General features: G+C 47.3%; 1 protein-coding gene across 1 annotated transcript in view; it reads left to right on the forward strand.

Annotated features, from left to right (window-relative positions):
• LOC140522128 (uncharacterized) overlaps nucleotides 1–17,689 on the forward strand; it is a 35,816-nt gene that overhangs the window by 17,467 nt on the left and 660 nt on the right. Inside the window, exons 3-5 of the mRNA XM_072637206.1 lie at nucleotides 6,454–8,337; nucleotides 10,307–10,451; nucleotides 11,535–12,226. Of these exons, the coding sequence (XP_072493307.1) occupies nucleotides 8,181–8,337; nucleotides 10,307–10,451; nucleotides 11,535–12,226 (994 nt within the window). The 5' untranslated portion in view covers nucleotides 6,454–8,180. The remainder of the gene's footprint in view (nucleotides 1–6,453; nucleotides 8,338–10,306; nucleotides 10,452–11,534; nucleotides 12,227–17,689) is intronic.

Genomic DNA, 17,689 nt, shown 5'->3' on the forward strand with positions numbered 1-17,689 from the left:
GTCTCTGCTTCCAGTGTGAAGGGTGTCCTGGCCCACACTTCAGGGGTGTTGTGCAGCTGTTTTCAGAGATATTTCTGGGCACCTGTAAATTTTCAGTTCTTCCAAGCTTTGATGATCCAAGAAAAGATGTTCATTCCTCTCCTGGTCTGTGCTTTGATCTGTGAGCAATCCCAAACATTCTTTTCTGCCCTGGAACTGTGAGGAGGACTTCCTCTCCATTATTGCCACAAACACCACCAGAGCAGTGCTCCTCCTTACTCCAGGGCCACCACCCAGCACTGCAACCCAGATCTTCTTTGCTGAAACCAGGTAATGGGACTTCATAATCCCTAAGTTCCCTTCTAAATGGAAAGGCATGACTCTGAGGGTCCAGGATTTCACCTCCTTTGGTTTGAATGGAGTAGAACTGTGCACCTTAGAATTTGAAGAGGAAAATTGGTCACAGATATTGTACCAGTCACCACGTGCAAGGGAGGGCAGGCAAGACTCAGATGCTAACAAGCTCCAAGGACAGAGGCTGGGGCAGGGGAGCAGCATCAGGGAGTCTGAAAACCCATGCGCAGGCCTTGGAATCCAGAAGAGTGGCATGAAGGTGTCAGAATGATGCTAAGTCTCTATGGCTCAAGGAGCCATTGACTTTTCCCAAGTCGTGCAAGCTACTGAATAAATTGGTTTCAGGCTAGAGAAGGTACAGCAGAATCACTGTAATTCAACATCAAATCCATCCTATTTGATAGTGCTTGCAGATTTCCAACACACTTTTCACACTCACAGGAGCCCTCTAAAGGAGGAAGTACCAATATTCGTGTTTCTTTCTTACAGATTGACTGACTGAGGTTCAGAGAGGCTTCTTGCCAGTGTGATAAGTCTGCAGTGAAGAGTGTTTTAGAGTAGATTCAAAACCACTTTTCCTGCCTCTGAGTGCAGAACGTGTCCCTCAACATCAGGGAACAAAGAATGTGTTTCTTTGTTTCACTTCCAGGTACAAATGGCAGAATGTGAATCATGACCTGGCTTATAGATTCTTTTCTCGTGTTATCTCCAACCTTGAATTCTTTGTAGTGAAATTTGATAAACCACAGAGAACCATGAAAGTTAACACTATGAAATCAGGGACAGGGGAATCCAGTCTGTTCTTGCACTTCACTCTTTCATTCCTTGGCTCCCTTATCCTTTTGGGTTCCAAATCTATAAAGCAGGTAAGATAATCGAGGCAGTAAGATGTAATGGAAAGTTTACTGGCTCTCAGGTCCAGAGCATGGGTTCAATTTTCCCCCCTGACTTGCAGATCGATTTGACCTTACCAATCTTTGAGGCCCTGTGTACTTCCAATTACTTATGTTAGATGTTGAGGATTGGATTGGACATTCTCTAGGTTCTCTTCCAGTTCTTGAATCTACTTTCCTCAGAGAATTATGGAAGCTAGAACCATTTGTTGTTCCTATATATGCAACAGAGGATGCTACCTGAGTCAGGATCTTGTGAAATCCTTCTGGGAATCCCATTAGAGAAAAGAAACATCCAGAAAGTCAGTGATGTATGCAGTTGGGGACAAATTAGTGGTGCTCTGATAGAAAAGTGACGAGCATTTTTCCGGAACTGGGATTAAGCTTCACTACCCGTTGGATGGTGATTCAGATGACTCTAAGGACATTTTGTAAATATACATGGTTAAATGGCAGAACTCTCCAGTTAGCAGAGGAGAAGCTGGGACTTCGTTTGGTGTTGTGCAGCCTCTTCTACCTTGAAGTAGCATACGGGTAATTGCCTCAAACCCCCATTGCCAGGAACTACCTGGCCTCCAACGTCCAAGAAAGAGACGTTTGCAGAACTGATACCATAAGAAGTCATTTGGATGTAAGCTGACTTCAACCTGGGTTTCATGTCTGGAGGAGACACAGTCTCATGAGCAAGTCCCGTGAAGTAAAGATGGGGAGGTTGCCATCTAGCCTGAAGACTTTGAGGAAACTGAGAGTCTCAGGGATTACTTCACTAAGAGAAGTCAGGAGTCTTGTTGGAGAGAGGTGGAAGGGGTGTGTGTGTGCTCCAGGCTTTATCATAACATCACATGACTCACTCCTAGGGGAGGTCTGGGCAGCCTTGCAGGGCACACATATCCCTGTGCTCTCTGGAAGTTCCAAAGCACTCCCAGCCTCCTGAAGCCCAGTACCTTAGAACCTTATTTTCTTATGATGAGACCTTTCCTTGTCGTTTTGCTGCTTGCTAGCTTGGTGATTTACTACTGTGAAGGTGAGTCACCTTGCCCTGCCTGATCCCTCCCTGCGAGGGTTGCATTCCCCACTCATCTGGCCCTGACAGCAGGGAACCTATTGGGTCATTCATTTTAGGTCTCAGGGTATTCATGCTCTGGATCACTCTACTTCAAGGAACTCAAAGTATAAGGTATGGAGAATCCATGAGAGGTCCTGTAGTTCATTTCCCTGCCTCTCCAGGCTGAATTAACAAAAAAATGAGTTGCCATATTCTCTCCAGTTTCTTCAGCCTTTGCTGTCTGTGCTGGAGTGTCTTCAGTCAGGAATTATATCAAGGATGGGGAAAGGATCAAAAGGCAGCAAAGAAAGATTATATAACAGCCCAAAGCAGTGTCTCTAACTGTCATAATTTCTCTTTGTGTATTTCATCCACTTCCATGAATATGACGAGAAAGTTCACCTTGGACCGCGTTAGTTTTCTGAGAGATCTCATGCTGACCATAATAGATAAGAATGAATGTGTCAAACAACTAAGTGAGGAAAAATGGAAATTCTTCAGTGAGTTTGTAGTCATATCTTTTGCTAATCCTCTTAGAACTTGTTCATGTTTAGCTGCTATTTTTGAGCCCAGTACCAGATGTAAGGAATAACAGAGTACATGTCCTAGATTCTTAGACCAGTCCTTTTATTTCTTAGCTAGCCTAGAGAACCAAACCCAGTTGATTTTCTTGGATTCATAAGCTGAGCCAGACTCTCTACTGTGGGTTAGAGAGCTGAGCCTGGCCACTTTGTCTCAGCCAATGTTTAGAGTAGTTCCCTTTCCTGAGGTAAGATCCCTGAGCATGGCTCCTTTCCTTAGATGAGATCTTGAGCTGTATTTCCTTCCCTGGACCAGGACTGAGCCTGGATCCCCTTCTTTCCCAGCCTGATAATCAGCCTAATGTGATTCTATAGCTGAAAAAAATTATCCTGACTTCTCAAGATTTGTGTCCTTTAGTCCCTGAGTTTGTTTACGTTGGTAAGCTGCCAGAGAGTTGGTCGTATCTACTCCAGCTTGAGAGGGGATTTCTCTTTCTATGTCCTGTTGTTGGGCTTTCTTATTACTCTATAGAAATGCAGAAGATTTGTGTGGGTTTATTTTGTAACCTGCAACTTTGCCAAACTTGTTTATTATGTCCAGAAGTTTTTTGCTTGAATCTCTGGGATTTTCGGCCTGTATCTTGGTATCATCTGCAAAGAGGGATAACTTAGTGTCTCGTTTGCCCATTTGGCTTCTCTTTTTCTTCTGTTATTGCTACAGGTAATATTTGTAGTGTCATACTGAATAATAATGGTGATAACTGACAACCTTGTTTCACCCCTGATCTTATGGGAAATACATCTAGCTTATCTCCATTGCACACAATGCTTACTGAAGACTTTGGGGAGATACTACTTATTGTTTTATGGAAAGTTCCCTTTATTCTTATGCTCTCCAATATTTTTAATAGGAATGGGTGTTGTATTTTGTCAAAAACTTTTTTCAGCATCTATTGAGATAATCCTGTGGTATCTGTTGGTTTTCTTGTTGATATGATGGATAATGCTAATAGTTTTTCTAATACTCAACCAGTCCTTCACTCCTGGTATGAATCCCACCTGATCATAATGTATTATTCTCATGATAACCTGCTCTATTCTTTTTGCTAAAATCTTATTTAAAATTTTCGCATCTATATTCATGAGAGAAATTGGTCTATATTTTTCCTTGTCTGTTTTGCCTCTTCCTGGGTTAGGTATGAAAGCCATATTAGTATCATTAAGAGGGTTTGGGAAGACTCCTTCCTCTGTTTTCACAAAGAGTCTACATAGTGTTGGAATTAACTGTTCTTTAAACGTTTGATGGAATTCACTGGTACATCCGTCCAGCCCTGGCAATATTTTTTTCTAGGGAAATCATTGAGACTTATTCAATGTCTTTTTCTGAGATGGAGTTGAGTATATGCACACCTCTGCAAGACACTTTTCACACAAATGAAGTCAGATCTAAGGAAGAGGCAAAACATCAGTTGCTTGTGGGTAGGCCAAAGCAATATAATAAAAATGACAATTTTCCCTCAATTAGTTTACTTATTTAGTGCCATATCAATCAAAGTGTGTGATAATTATTTTCTAGAGCTGGAAAAATAGTATCAAAATTCATCTGGAAGAACAAAAGGTCCAGAACATCCATGACAAGAAATCCCAGGGAATGTGGCCTAGCGCTACCAGATCTCCAGTTGTCTTTCAAAGCAGCAAATATGAAAATCACTCGATACGTAGTAAGAAAGAGAAGGGTAGAGTAGTGGAATGAGCTAGGTACTCAAGACAGAGTGGACAACGAATATAGCAATGTACTGTTTGATAAACCCAAGGACCCAGCTTCTGGGATAAGAAGTCACTGTTTGGCAAAAATGGTTGGGACAACTGGAAAAGACTATGGCAGAAACTAGGCATAGACCCATGCCTGACATCATATAGAAGAGTAAAATCCAAATTTGTGCACAATCTAGGCGTAAAGATTGATCCTATGGAGAAATTCATGGAGGAAGGAATAGTGTATTTCTCTGACTAAAGAAGAGATAGATAGTAGTATGAAGTGCAAGATGGGTAATTTTGATTACCTTCCACTGACAAGGTTTGGCACAACCAAACCCAATGCACCAAAAATCGGAGAGATGTAGAAAACTGGGAAAGGATTTTGACAGAATGTCGGGGATAAATGCGTCATTTCAAGAATATATACAGAAGTGAGTCAAATTGACAAAATTACAAGTCATTCCCCAATTGATAAATGGTCAAAGGATGTGAACAGATAGTTTTCAGAGGAAGAAATTAAAGCTTTCTATAGCCATATGAAAAAAATGCTCTAAATCACTTTTGATTAGAGAGATGCAAATCAAAGCAACTCTGAGGTACAGCATCACACCTGTAGGATTGGCAAACATGACAGAACAGGGAAATGATAAATGTTGCAGAGTATGTGGGAGAGTTGGAACACTAATTCATTGTTGGTGGAGCTGCGAGCGCATCCAACCATTCTGGAGAGAGGTTTGGAAGTATGCCCAAAGGGCTACAAGAATGTGCATACCCTTTGACCCAGCAATATCGCTACTAGGACTGTATCCAAAAACATCATAAAAAAGGAAAGGGTCCGACATGTACCAAAATATTTCTAGCAGCGCTCCTTGAAGTTGCCAAAAAGTGGAAATCAAGGTGATGCCCCTCAATTTGCGAATGGCTGAATAAGTTGTGGTATAGAAATGTCATGGAGTACTATTGCACCAGAAGAAATGATGAACAGGAAGACTTCAGAGAGGCCTGGAAGGACTTTTATGATCTGAGGCTGAGCGAAAGGAGCAGAACCAGGAGAATTTTGTGCACAGCAATGACCACAGTGGGAGAGAGATTTTTCTGGTAGACTTGGAATTTTGTAGTAATGCAAAGACTTAAAAAATATTCCCAATGATCTTCTAAGGCAAAATGCCTTTCATATCACAGAAAGAACTAGGGAATTCAAAAGCAAAATATAGCAGATAATTTTTTTCCTGTGTATTATGTTTTGGTTTGTCCTATGGTTTCTCCCATTCATTATAATTCTTCTACGCAGCGTGACTATAATGAAAATACGTTTAATAGGATTGTATGCATGCATCCTATATAAAACTGTTTGCCGTCTGAGGGCAGGAGGAGGGACGGAGGAGGGAGGGAGGCGAAAGAAATGTAAATTATACGGTCGGGATTGTAGAACACCCAAAATGAAGAAAATTAATATTAAAAAAATGTGTCACTTATTCCTGGATTTTCCAAATTCTCCTTTCTTCCTCCTCTCCCTGAACGTGCTCATGCCAACACTGAACACCGAATCAACGTTGAATCCCTAACCTCTGGCTGCTGGGATCCCTGTTTTCTGTGGAATGACTGGAGTAACAGGGATGTAAGAATTTGTGCTTACTCAATTCTCAAAGAAAGGGCTGAGCCACAGTCACATATTTCTGTCTTTTTTTGAGGAAAAATGGAAGATTATTTTTAGAAAAGGTGTTTGTTCCTGAATCTGTCCTCATACTTACTTAGCTGTGTCTGAGATTGGGTGGTGGGACTTCATGGAATCAAAAAGGACCAAGCGGGTGAAAGAGTACAATTGTTGGAATGACATTCATAGCATTTATAGCATTATAGCATATGTAGCTGAACTACAGTCACATATTTCTGTCTTTTTTAGGAAAAATGGCAGACTATTAAAAAAGGTGTTGCCTCCTAGAAGCTTTTGTGGAACCAAATGGACATCTTGTCAACGAAGGGCCCACTCATTGTAGAATGTAAACCTCAACGTTGCCTGTGATCCTGAGGATCCACCGCAAAGCCTCCCCTCAATAAAGCGAAGGCAGTTCCTTCCTGAATCTGTCCTCATACTTAGTTAGCTGTGTCTGAGATTAGGTGGTAGAACTTAATCGAATCAAAAAACAAAACACCAAGTTGGTGAAAGGGTACAATTGTTTGAATGATGTTTATAGCACACCAATTGATTGTTCTCTGAGGCCTGGAGGCTCCAAACAATGAGCTTTCATGATGGGCTATGTGGTGGGTAGAAGTCACTTAAGCTGTCTGTACCTCAGGTTTCTCATTGTCAAACCAGGAGAATATTCTGGCAGGCATATCTATATTTCCTGGGTTGCTTCTTTGAAGGGTCCAATTGAATGACCAGCCATACTCCTAGGTTTGAGGGTAACACTGAAATCCATGAAAGATCCAATTTTTCTCAATGAGCATTGAATGAACTACAGGTATGTGCAGGGCACAGTCTTGTGCTTTGAAGGAGATAGAAAATCTAGAAAAGAACTGGCTCCAGTATTAATATAAATTACAATTTTTTAAATGCATACGAGAATAGCATGGGTGGTTATCACACAAATGCTCACATGTCAAGTGTGCTAGAGGTACTACATCTAATAGAAGTGTAGACCACCTTCTTCAAAATGTCAAATTGAGAACAGGGGGTCATGAAGCATCTGTGGCAAGTGAGGCTATTTCTAAGCATGGGATAATCAATCAAAAAACATTTATTAAGCACCTTCTCCTTATCAGGCACTGTGCTAAGCTCTGAGGATACAAAAAAGGCAAAAGACTTAAGAAGTCAATAGAAAGGAAAAGACTGAAGAATCATAAGGAAAAAAGACATGACGATTGGATCGTGAACACAGGGGAGAATGGGAACAAATCAGAAGAACAGTCTTGGGAACAAATCAGAAGAACAGTCTTAGGAACAACTCAAGATACGTTTTGTTCCAAGATCATGGCAAGGCAAAGATAATAAGGCAATAAGTATTTTTTAAGATCTGGCTCTATATCAGGCACTCTACGACTGGGGTACAAAGGAAAGAAAAGAGAGTGTCCTTGTAAGGAGAATGAATGAATGACTGAATGGATAACAACATTTATTAAGCTCTTACTAGGTACAAAGTACGGTGCCAAGTAGTCCCTGCTCTCAAGGAACTCCTATTCTAAATGGAGAGGGCAATGTGTAGGTTTCAAATGTCAGTCAGATGACATGTTCCCATCATTCTTATGGTGCAGGAGGAAAACATAAGGTAACCAGCATCCTTTAATGTAATTCCTTCAGACCATTCTTATGTTTCCAATTTGGAAGTTTTTGTGATTTTGAACCAAGAACTTTGGTGGCAAGAACATTATTTTCGGGGTATTTCATAAATTCAGTGTCTTAGGAGGTTGGGGCACTAGCAGGAGTAGTTACCCTTGCCCTTTGTTTTACAGATGAGAAAACTGAGGTACAGGGATGGGGACACAATTTGCCTGAGCCACATTTGTAGTAAAGTGGCCAAAGCATCTGGATTCAGCCCCTCAGGTTTCTAGCTCCAAAGACATCCCTCTAGCCAGACCTTAGTGCCCCACCCCGTCCCTCCCCCACTGGTCCTTCTGTCCCTAACTGCCATGGAATTCTGTAACCCCAACAGTCTGCATAACTGCAAAAGGGACAGTTGGTTTGGAGGGTTGCTTGTTGACTCTGGAGATCAAGAAATGGCCCCAAACTGGGGAGTAGGAGACCAAGGTGTGACCAGGTCTCGCTGGTGTGGCTGCAGACCCCTAGGTAAGCAGGAGTGGGGGAGAGGGGGAGCATCAGTCTGGCTTGAGGTTCATTTCGTGGGGGGAGGCAAGGCTGGGGCTGTGGATTCTTGGCTCCATTTTTCTTCTTCTGTTCAAAAGCTTCCCATAGAAGGCACTTGGACAACCTCTTTGTCCCAGGGGCCTCTCAGTTTGATAAGAGATCCCAAAGTCTGAGACGACTCTCTGTCCCCCACATCTTCCTGACTGGCCCGGCTCCATGCACTGTCATGTGGGTTACACTGCTGTGTGTGTCTGTCTCAGAGCTCCCCTGGTGGACCATAAGCTAAGGTCTAGTCAAGACAATGGTTAGGTTGTCTCTTTCATCTTTGTGCCTTGAGGGCCTTGAACACCTGACATTGGCTCAGCTTCAGATACACTGGGGCAGCCAGCACTGCAAAGGCCTGACCTCTTTCCTCGTCACCTGTCACAGTGTTTGTGGCCCTCCATAGTGGGAGACTGCGGGTCCAATATTGGTGATTCTCCTCTGGACCTGGTCACTTACTGGCTGTGTCACCTTGGGCTAGTCACTGAACTTCTGTCCACCTCAGTTTCCGCAACTGTCAAATGGGAAGAGTCATAGCACCTGTTTCCCAGGGTGGTGAGGATCAAGGGAGATAGTATAGGTAAGGCACTTGGCAGAATTGAAAGCACTTTTAAAAAACGATTATTCCCATCAATTATAATGGACTTAAGATCTCAAAACTCCTTTCCCAGCCAGGGATTTTGTTCCCAGTGGAGCTTGGAGTGGGTGTACGGGCCTGGCTCTCCCTGTCTGTACTTCCCAATTTCTACCTGGCTGCCCTGTTCCCTTCTGGAATTCAGGGCTCACTTAGCTGAGGAGACCTGAAGACCTGCAGTTGGGGCTTGGATTGATATGAGTCATCAGGGACAGGTCTTGGTTGCCTTTTCTGCCTTCATCCTACTTTGGCCCTTTTTTCTGGATTCATCCTTGGGCTATAGGTTCTTCCTGTGGGGAATGGATCTGCTGGGGATTTGCATCCCCTCTAGTTCCCAGGGTGTTGAATTGAAGGGAACTAATCAACGTGAAGAGGGGTCATGTTGACACTGGTGAGCAGTGGGGTGCTGGGCCCGAGGTTGCTTTGCAGAATAGTAAGCCATCAGAGGGAGGATTTTGGGTTCCTGGGGATTCTCTTTCCTCAGGGCAGCAGTATGAAATGAGCATGTGAGCTCCTTCTGATGCCCCATGGCCTCCATGGGCAGGGTTGCCTGAGTCCCCAACCAACTGCTTACTGCATTTGGGGTGTAAAGCATCTGAGGGAGAAGAATGCCAGCTTGTTGCTGGGCCGGCACTCCACCTTAATTACAGGGTTGCCCCTGCCTCTGGGTCCTGGCTTATTTTAAGGGGCAGCAGCCAGTGATGTCTGACCCATGTCACTTCTCTCGAAGGGAGAGGAATGCTTCCTTTGTGCCTGGCCCTGGGCTTAGCATGGCAGATACAAGTAATCCAAGCTGGTGTCAGCCTTCATGAGTCACTAATGTTCTTATGTGGTAGATAACACAGGGAAGTGGTAACCAGTCTGGGGCACTGATTGAAACATACCACCCAGAACGAGTACACTTGACTTTTAACTGTTCATTTGATTCCTTGGAACCATTTAGCCGTTCTGAGATCTCTGGTCTGTTGGAAGAGTTGAAGGAAACCATATGACCTAGGCCAACGTGCAGAATTGTGACTTGAAATGGAAAAAGTGAAATGCATCCACATGCGCAGATAAGAAGGTAACCAGAGTGCTGCTGTAGTGAAGACATTCTTCGCATCTGAGGACGCTACTACTGGGTAGTGGGCTCAGGGTGGAGGGATGGGACTGACCTTAAAGACTGGGCCTGGTCCCTTTCACCTGAGCAACGCTGGAGCCTGCTTCAGACGGTTTTCCTCAGCAGGTGACCTGGGAATTCTCATTTCGACCTTCCCTTCTGCTCTGAAATTGCAGATGGCACCATGGGGACCAGCAAAGGCTCTGTGAGCATCAGGGAGGCAGACAACACCACAGTGAGGGAGTTCAGGCAAAATGTGGAGAAGGAGGACATGGTGTGGCTGCAGAAGATTAAGAAGGAGGCTGTGACAACGTTTTCCAGGTAAGCCTGGGGCCAAGGGACACACGTAGGTGCAGCAGCCCAGGGCATGGGGTATTGGGCAAAAACTGAGTGACCTGAGGGATTGGTGACAGAAACCATTATGGAAAATGGGGGAAATGTGTGGGAAATCTGGCCCCTGATGCAAGGCAGAGCCAAAGGAACTGAGAAAGCACAAACAAGGACGAGCGCGTGTCCCATTACCCTCCTGCTCAAAGCTCTGCCATTTTGGGCTGTTTTCATTCCTTCCTTCCCCTCCTCTTTCTTTTCTTCTTTTGCTTTCTTTCTCCTTCCATCCTTCTCTCCCTTCTTGCCTCCCTCTATGCCAGGCATTGTATGGAGCCCAGAGAATGAGACACTCTCTTCTCTGTGGACTGGATCTTGTGTTCTAAAGGGATCTGACCAGTCTTCTGGACCTGCCCTTCCTATGCTCCATCAGTATCTGGCTTCCCCAGGGCTAGGTGGGCAAGGCAGGACAATGGAGAAAGGCCTGGGTTGGGAGTCAGCATTCATCTCCAGACCCCTTAGTCTGTGCTACCTCCCTAGGCCTCTGTAAATAGTGGGAGCTGGGCCAGAAGGCTTCCAAGGTCCCATCCATTCAAATGGTGGTCCAGTGATGATGGTAGAACTCTCAACACTGTGCTTGGTGCTGTGGGAAACATGGAGGGAAGAAGGAGATGTTGAGGGGAGAGGAGACCCAGGCAAGCAGCAAGAGCAGGGCAGGGGAGAGTTTGGTGCTGACGTGCAGGCCCTCCAGAGCATCCAGGACCCAGATTTGGAGCCAGAAGGGACCTTGGAGGTCCTGGAGTTCAAGACTCTCATTTTTACACATGAAGGAACTGAGGTAAAAGGTAAAATGCCTTGCACATGGTCACCTAGCTAGTCAGTGTCTGGGGCTGGATTTGAATTCGGGCCTTCCTGACTCCAAGCCAGTACTCTATCCACTGTGAGTTCCTTAAGGGCAGGGAACATATTTTGGACTTTGTTCGATTGCCAGGCACATGCTTGTAGACTGAGAGACAGAGCCTCTTAGATAGGTGATGCCTAGGGCCGTGGTCTCAAGACCCTACTTTCTGTTTCCTGCAGGGGTTCTGGCCATGGTAGCCCCAAGAGCAGTCAGTACAGCTGCCAGCTACTTCAGAACAAAGACAACTTGGAGAAGCTGGTCCCGGTGGTGGCTGAGAACGCTCCGTCCCTTGTGGGACCCAAAGCCAAGCAGCAGTGGTTCCCTCGGTGCCTGCATCACCCACGTTGTTCCCCAAAATGTCCGGGAATCTGCCATCCTCAGGTAAGCTCGTACCCATCATGGAGAGCTTCGTTCAGAGAGCAGCAGAGTGCTGAGAAGTGCCTGGTGGCGAGCAAGGCTAGGACAGCCAGCCAGAAGCTCTCCTTTGTCCACGCTTTGGAGTATGAGGAGACATCTGTGCCAAAGGAGCAGGTGGAAAGCCTAGCCGATCCAGCATCTGGGACCTCCTCAATGGGACTCCCTGAGGCACCCAAGGTGAAAGATATGAGACCTGCTCAGTCTGTGGCCAAACTCTGGATGGCCCAGCCAGCTTCTCCAGAAGATGTAGCGCCTGTGCTGACCGAGTCAGGTGATGCCTCCTCTTCTCTAAGAACACTGCCTCAGCCAGAGACTGAGCTCCTCTTGGACTTGCCAGAAAGCCCCTGGACTCGAAGGGGCTCCCGCTGTGACCTGTGCTCTGTGTGTAGGATCCACGTGCACAAGTCCTCACAGGCCCAACCAGAGTCTAGAAGCCAAGCAGATAGTGACAGTGGTAAGGCCTTGTCGGGGTGATCTGCTGTAGGAAGGAAGGGGAAGCTCTGGGGCTGGTGGTTGTCTGCCTGCTGCCTCCTTGTCCAACCTGCTCTGACTTTGTGTTTACTGGAGGAGCACCTCCCTCTATTCCTCCATTTCCTCATTTCTAGAGTAAGGGCTGTCAGAACAGATGATCTCCTGGGGGCCATCCCTTTAGAGGCTGTCCCAGGCAGGGGCAGACCTATTAGGTCAGCAGACAATCACCAGTAACGTCTCAGACTCCACAGAAAAAGCTTGACTTTTCTCTAAGGCAATTGGGATGTCAGGAGGTGGGGAAACTGTGCTTCAGAGAAGAAATTGTGGAAGAGTGGGATGGCAATGCCAGCCTGAACCTGGATAGGGCAGTCCTACTCCACAAGGGTTGGCAGACTGGTCCAGACTGGCTGCCAGATCCTGGCTGACAGTTCAGTCCTAGAGTCGCATGCCAAGTGTGGGTGTGGGCTCTAGCGTCTTGCTGTAGCATTGGGGGCAGATGAAGGAAAGGTTCATGGGACAGGACTGAGGAGGAGGAGGTCACGTGGGACGGTTGCTGGCGGTTGTTGGGGTATTTTTGTTTTAGGGAATTCAGCAGCCCAGTGGTCAACCCAGGCTGGCCACTTAATTGAATCTGTGGTTTGGCTTGTACTTCAGATGGTGACTTGGCTCCTCAGTGGACTACCCCCACCTGCTCACCTAGGCAGGGTGGAGAATTGAGGGGGAACCACTTGGCAGCCTGGTGCCCTCGGAGTCAGTGCAACCTTGGGCAGGTCCCCTTTTTGGGTCAGTTCTACTACTGTGACTTGGTTCCCTGTGTGCCCTAAGTCTCTGACGAGGATCTCACAAGATAGTGGGGGTGAAAAGCTCTGAGTAAGGGTGGGTCTCCATTGTCTTCTTCTCTCTGTAGAGAGCAAGGAGGCCAGGAAGCTTCCTCAGAGCATCAGGTAGGGTGACCCGAGAGTATCCATGAGCACAAGTGGCAGGGAGAGACCACTCATGATGGCCCCCAGAGCTGGCCAAGGGACACAAGGATTCAGTGATGCTAAAGCGCCACTGTGTGCCTCAGTCAGGAAAACATCCTGGCACTGGGCTGAAGGTCTGCCCTCCAGGTGGTTAGACTCAGCCCTTCTCAAAACCCCCAACTACATATACAAAGGCAAGCTAGGCTGTTGGGGAAAACCACTTTCCAGATGAGCTTGGGGTCCCAGAGGCACTCCAGAGAGCCTTGATCTGGTCTCTGCCTAACCCATCCTGACACACAGCTGTCATGTCCAAAATAACTTCATTCTCAGAATCACCGTTTAAGAAGAGTCTGGTTAGTGGGGCAGGTGAAAGGAAAGGAAGAAGTCACTCTCTAAGTTCTCTGGATGATAAGACCTCAGACTTATTGGTGTGACTTTGGGCAGATGACTCTTCTGTGCCTCAGTTTCCTTCTCTGTCAAATGGGTGAATTGGAAGGCCTCTCAAGCTTTCTTGATGTTCTGTTGCTGGCAAAGTGCTGGTGGACCTTGAGTAAACCCTCCCTGTGGCCTTGGTGTGTGGCTCCAGGAGGAGTTGTGGCCTCCAATGGAGACGGAAGTGTCCTCTCTCCCTCCCTCCCCTAATAAACTCATGCACCATGTATGGGTGACCTACACACACACACACACACACACACACACACACACACACACACACACACACACACACACACACCTAACTGTAGACATTCCTAACAGGATGTGAGACTTTGAAGGCAGAACTTGTTCCCTCTTTACTGCTGGAGCCTCAGAACCTAGAACAAGGCTTTTTAATACAGGAGGTGCTTAGAGAAGTTCTATTTGGTTTAATCAAACACTTATGATTACACAGTAGTGGGTGTGTTATTCTCACCCTGGCTGTTGTCATCTGGTCTTCCTGTTAGATTGTGAGTTGCCTGAGGGCAGGTGGGGGGACTTGACCTTTGTCCCTCCCCAGGTCTACCTAGAGCCCTCTAGGAGTGAGCCACTACGTCTGTGATTTTTGAAGTGTGCCAGGGTCAGGACATGGAGGGAGGGGGAAGGCTGAGACCCCACCTGTCAGGGCCTGGCTGCCTGGGCTGTGGCAGGGGGCTGCTGTCATCCCTGTCAGGGCCCCCATGGGCGCTGCTTCTGACCCCACGGAAAGAAGAGGAACTACAAGCAGGCTGTCAGTGAGCTGGGTGAGAACTGTGACCACATGGATGACGAGGCTCTCACTCCTCCTTGCATCCATCAACGTCTGCCCTGGCAGAAAGGTAAGGCAGGTGTGCATAGCTCTCATCCTGGCTGCTGCTATGCTGGCACCATGCCCACGCCTTCATGCTTGTCTCCCTGGGCAGGCGGTGCAGCCCCTATGAACATTCCTACACACACTGCAGAAGACCCAGACGCTCATGACGCTGACCTCAGCCAGCCGCCCCAGTGTCATTAAATCATTCTTCAAGTGCAACACTTCGCACTATCTCGATGCCAAGAGCAGCACCAGGGCCCAGGATAGGCACGAGACAGCCTTCTTTGCTTGTCCTGTTCCTGGGCCTTTCACGGGACCGCTGGGAGTGCAGTTTTGGGTTGGTGACCTTCTCAGAGAACTGGGGTCCAAATAGTCCAAGCAGTGCCTGTAGGTGAGTCAAAGGTTTGGTCTGAGTGTACCCAAGAGGCACCTTTGACCCTGGCACTCTAGGTTCTGACTAAGAGCTGAGGCTCAATTTAATGTTCCATATGGGTTGTGTACAGTATAGCTGTAGGAGTTTAGCTTGCTTAAATATTGTGTTGGCCCAAATATTGTGCAAGACCATCAGGGGAAACTCAGCCTACTATGGTTAGCTTGTCCGAGACTTTAGAGGAAATGGCTGGGTCAGAGGTTGGGAGGGCAGGCAGCCCCCTGCCCTGGAGCAGCCTGGAGGACTGGCCTTCAAGGGTAGGTTGGTCAAGTCCTCTGGCTGTGTGCCTGGCTGGGGTGTCTGAGGCAGCCAGAGGAGTTAATGCCAGGTTTTTCTCCTTTCCTCTTTTCACAGGGCAGTTTTCTCCTGAGTAATCCACCCACCGATCACCTTAGTAGCATAGCCACCCATCCCCACCCTCCCTACTGCAACACTACTTCCTGAAGTACTAGAATCACTTGTTTTGAACACCAAATTTGTGAGTGTGTCAGCAGAGTAATTCCCTGGGGAAGGGAACCCCAGGAGGTCGAGTTGCTGGTTCAGGGTCACCCAGCAAGTCCCTGCAGGGCTTGTCCCGGGTTGCTGGCCTGGCACAGATGACCCAACACGGGCATGCTTTTTGCTGTGTTAGCAGCCACGACCCAGTGCCTGACCCTCCTTGATCCTGAGGCCTCAAACCTGAGGTCTTGCCCACAAAGAAACAAGTGGCCGCTTGGCCTGTCTTGCCCCCGATTTTCCCCGTACCCTGGCTCCATGGTACTGCTCCCCACATTAGAATGGTAGGGTTGACCTTTTCAGCTACTGTTAGTGAGAAGAACTACGTTTTCAAAGTCTCATTCCTAATTCCCAAAGTCTCTGAGATCCTTGCTTAAGGAGGTTGGAACTTTCCTTTGAGTTTGATGTAAGGAGCACACTACTGTTGAGGCTGGTTCCTGCCCTGAGGAATATTCCACAAAACCTTCTAGCCAGTTGATTTTAAAGTTGTGGAAGTGATTTGCCTTTTGGAATTGAAGAGGGGGAAGAGCCATGAGACAGACCTGGAGTGATGAAAGTGAAGGGAACCTGAGTCTTGGGCAGAGACAGGTCTATCACCATCACCAGCCTCTGGGAATCAGAAAAGGACCCTGGGGGAGCAGGACAGCTGTCTCCATAACTTTTGGCTGCTGTCGGCACAGTCTCGCCTACTTTCCTGTGCCCAGCCAGGGGTACTGCCTCCGGGATCCCCACATGCTAAGGCAGGGGGTTGTTGTCTGTAGGGTGTCTGTGCGAGGTTTGGGGGAGGTCTCTCACTTACCTAAATCTGGGTTCCTGGGGTGAGATTCCTGCTGACCTTCTTGGATACTTCGTAAGAAACTTCAGGGCCATGCCCAAGGTCCAGGCCAAGCAGCTGATTCTATCTTGAAATATTTGCATGCTTCTTCCAGGGGGAGCAGCCTTTTCCTTTTATGTTCTAGAGACCAGAAAGAGCCCAGCAGATGATTAGGAGTCAATGAAACCATATTTTTCTCCCTCTGGGAATGGGGAGTTCCTTGCGTTGGAGCGTTGGGGCACGGGGTAGCATTTCTGGCCAGGGTTGTGGTGTCTTGGCTCTCCTCTGAGGAGAGCTTTGTCCCATGATGACTCACTGAACTTGAGAGTCAGAAGGCCTTGGAGTCCCAGGGAAGGCTGTTCACCCCAAAGTCTCTGTTTAGGGAGGGATCCGAGTGCTTTGACCTTCAAGAGATTGTGGACTAAAGGGCAGGTCACGGGAACTTCAGTGCTCCGGGCCCTTTCTTTAGCTTGTCCAGAGATGTAGATAGTGAATGGTGGAGGGAATTTACAAACTGGGAATTCTCCTGAGACGTGGCTCCCCCCCAAAGCCCCCTAGTTTGTCAGTTAAATGTGCTGCAAGAAGGTGCTGCTTAAAGCATTTCTGGTTTAATTTCTTTCAGAAAGGACTTTTGTTTCATCAGTTGGAAGGGTTTTGGTATATTCGATTTGATGAACATTGGTTGACACCTGAATTATTGAACAGGCAAACCCAGTTGTACCAGTCATCCCTAAAATGTTGTCTCCCACTATCTTCCCCATTGTTATGCTTCCCACTCTCCCACTTCTTAGTCCAAGCTGAAGCACTTGCCGGAATCGGGAGATTTTACCTCTGGATGATGGCAGAAAGGGCAGTGCGAGGAGGGAGCTGGAGCTGAGTGGGGATAGATCCCTTGAGTAGCGTCTGTGTGGTGAGCTTGGGAGGTTATGTCAACTCTAGCTCTGTGAGAGGGAGGTGTACCCTCCACAGCATCCTGACGGGGTCATCTGTCTAGCCTTTACTGGAATACCTCAGAGCAGCAGGGAGCTCCCTAGTTCACAAGGCATGGCCTGTGTCTATGGTTGTCAGCATGATGCTTGAGTGCAGTGGACCTCAAAGTCCTGTGCATTGGGTCGAGTTAGAAGGCTCCATTCTGTTCTCCCGTTGGTTTCTTCCAGATTTTGACTCCTTCTGGGTGTGCAGTCTGAGGCCAGGCAGAGCAGAGGTAGTCTCTGTCCTCCTCTGTTCTCCTTTTTCTTCAGCCCCCATGTGATAGGTTTCTCAAGCCTTACTCAGTCTTTCCCCTGGAGGGGTACCCAGAGCTGACAGGCCAAGAAGGCCCTCGGGGGTCTCTCCCAGCACACTAGGTCCACGACTTCTTTCCAGACAGGTGGCCAAGGGGTGTGTGAGGCGTTCTTGTGGGGGCTGCACTCTCCTCGAGCTAGTGGGCTCAGTTATCCTAGGGTCCAATGGCATTGATCATTTGGCTGCACCTCACA

This window comes from Notamacropus eugenii, chromosome 2, assembly GCF_028372415.1.
Source record: "Notamacropus eugenii isolate mMacEug1 chromosome 2, mMacEug1.pri_v2, whole genome shotgun sequence".
Classification (NCBI taxonomy): Eukaryota; Metazoa; Chordata; class Mammalia; order Diprotodontia; family Macropodidae; genus Notamacropus; species Notamacropus eugenii.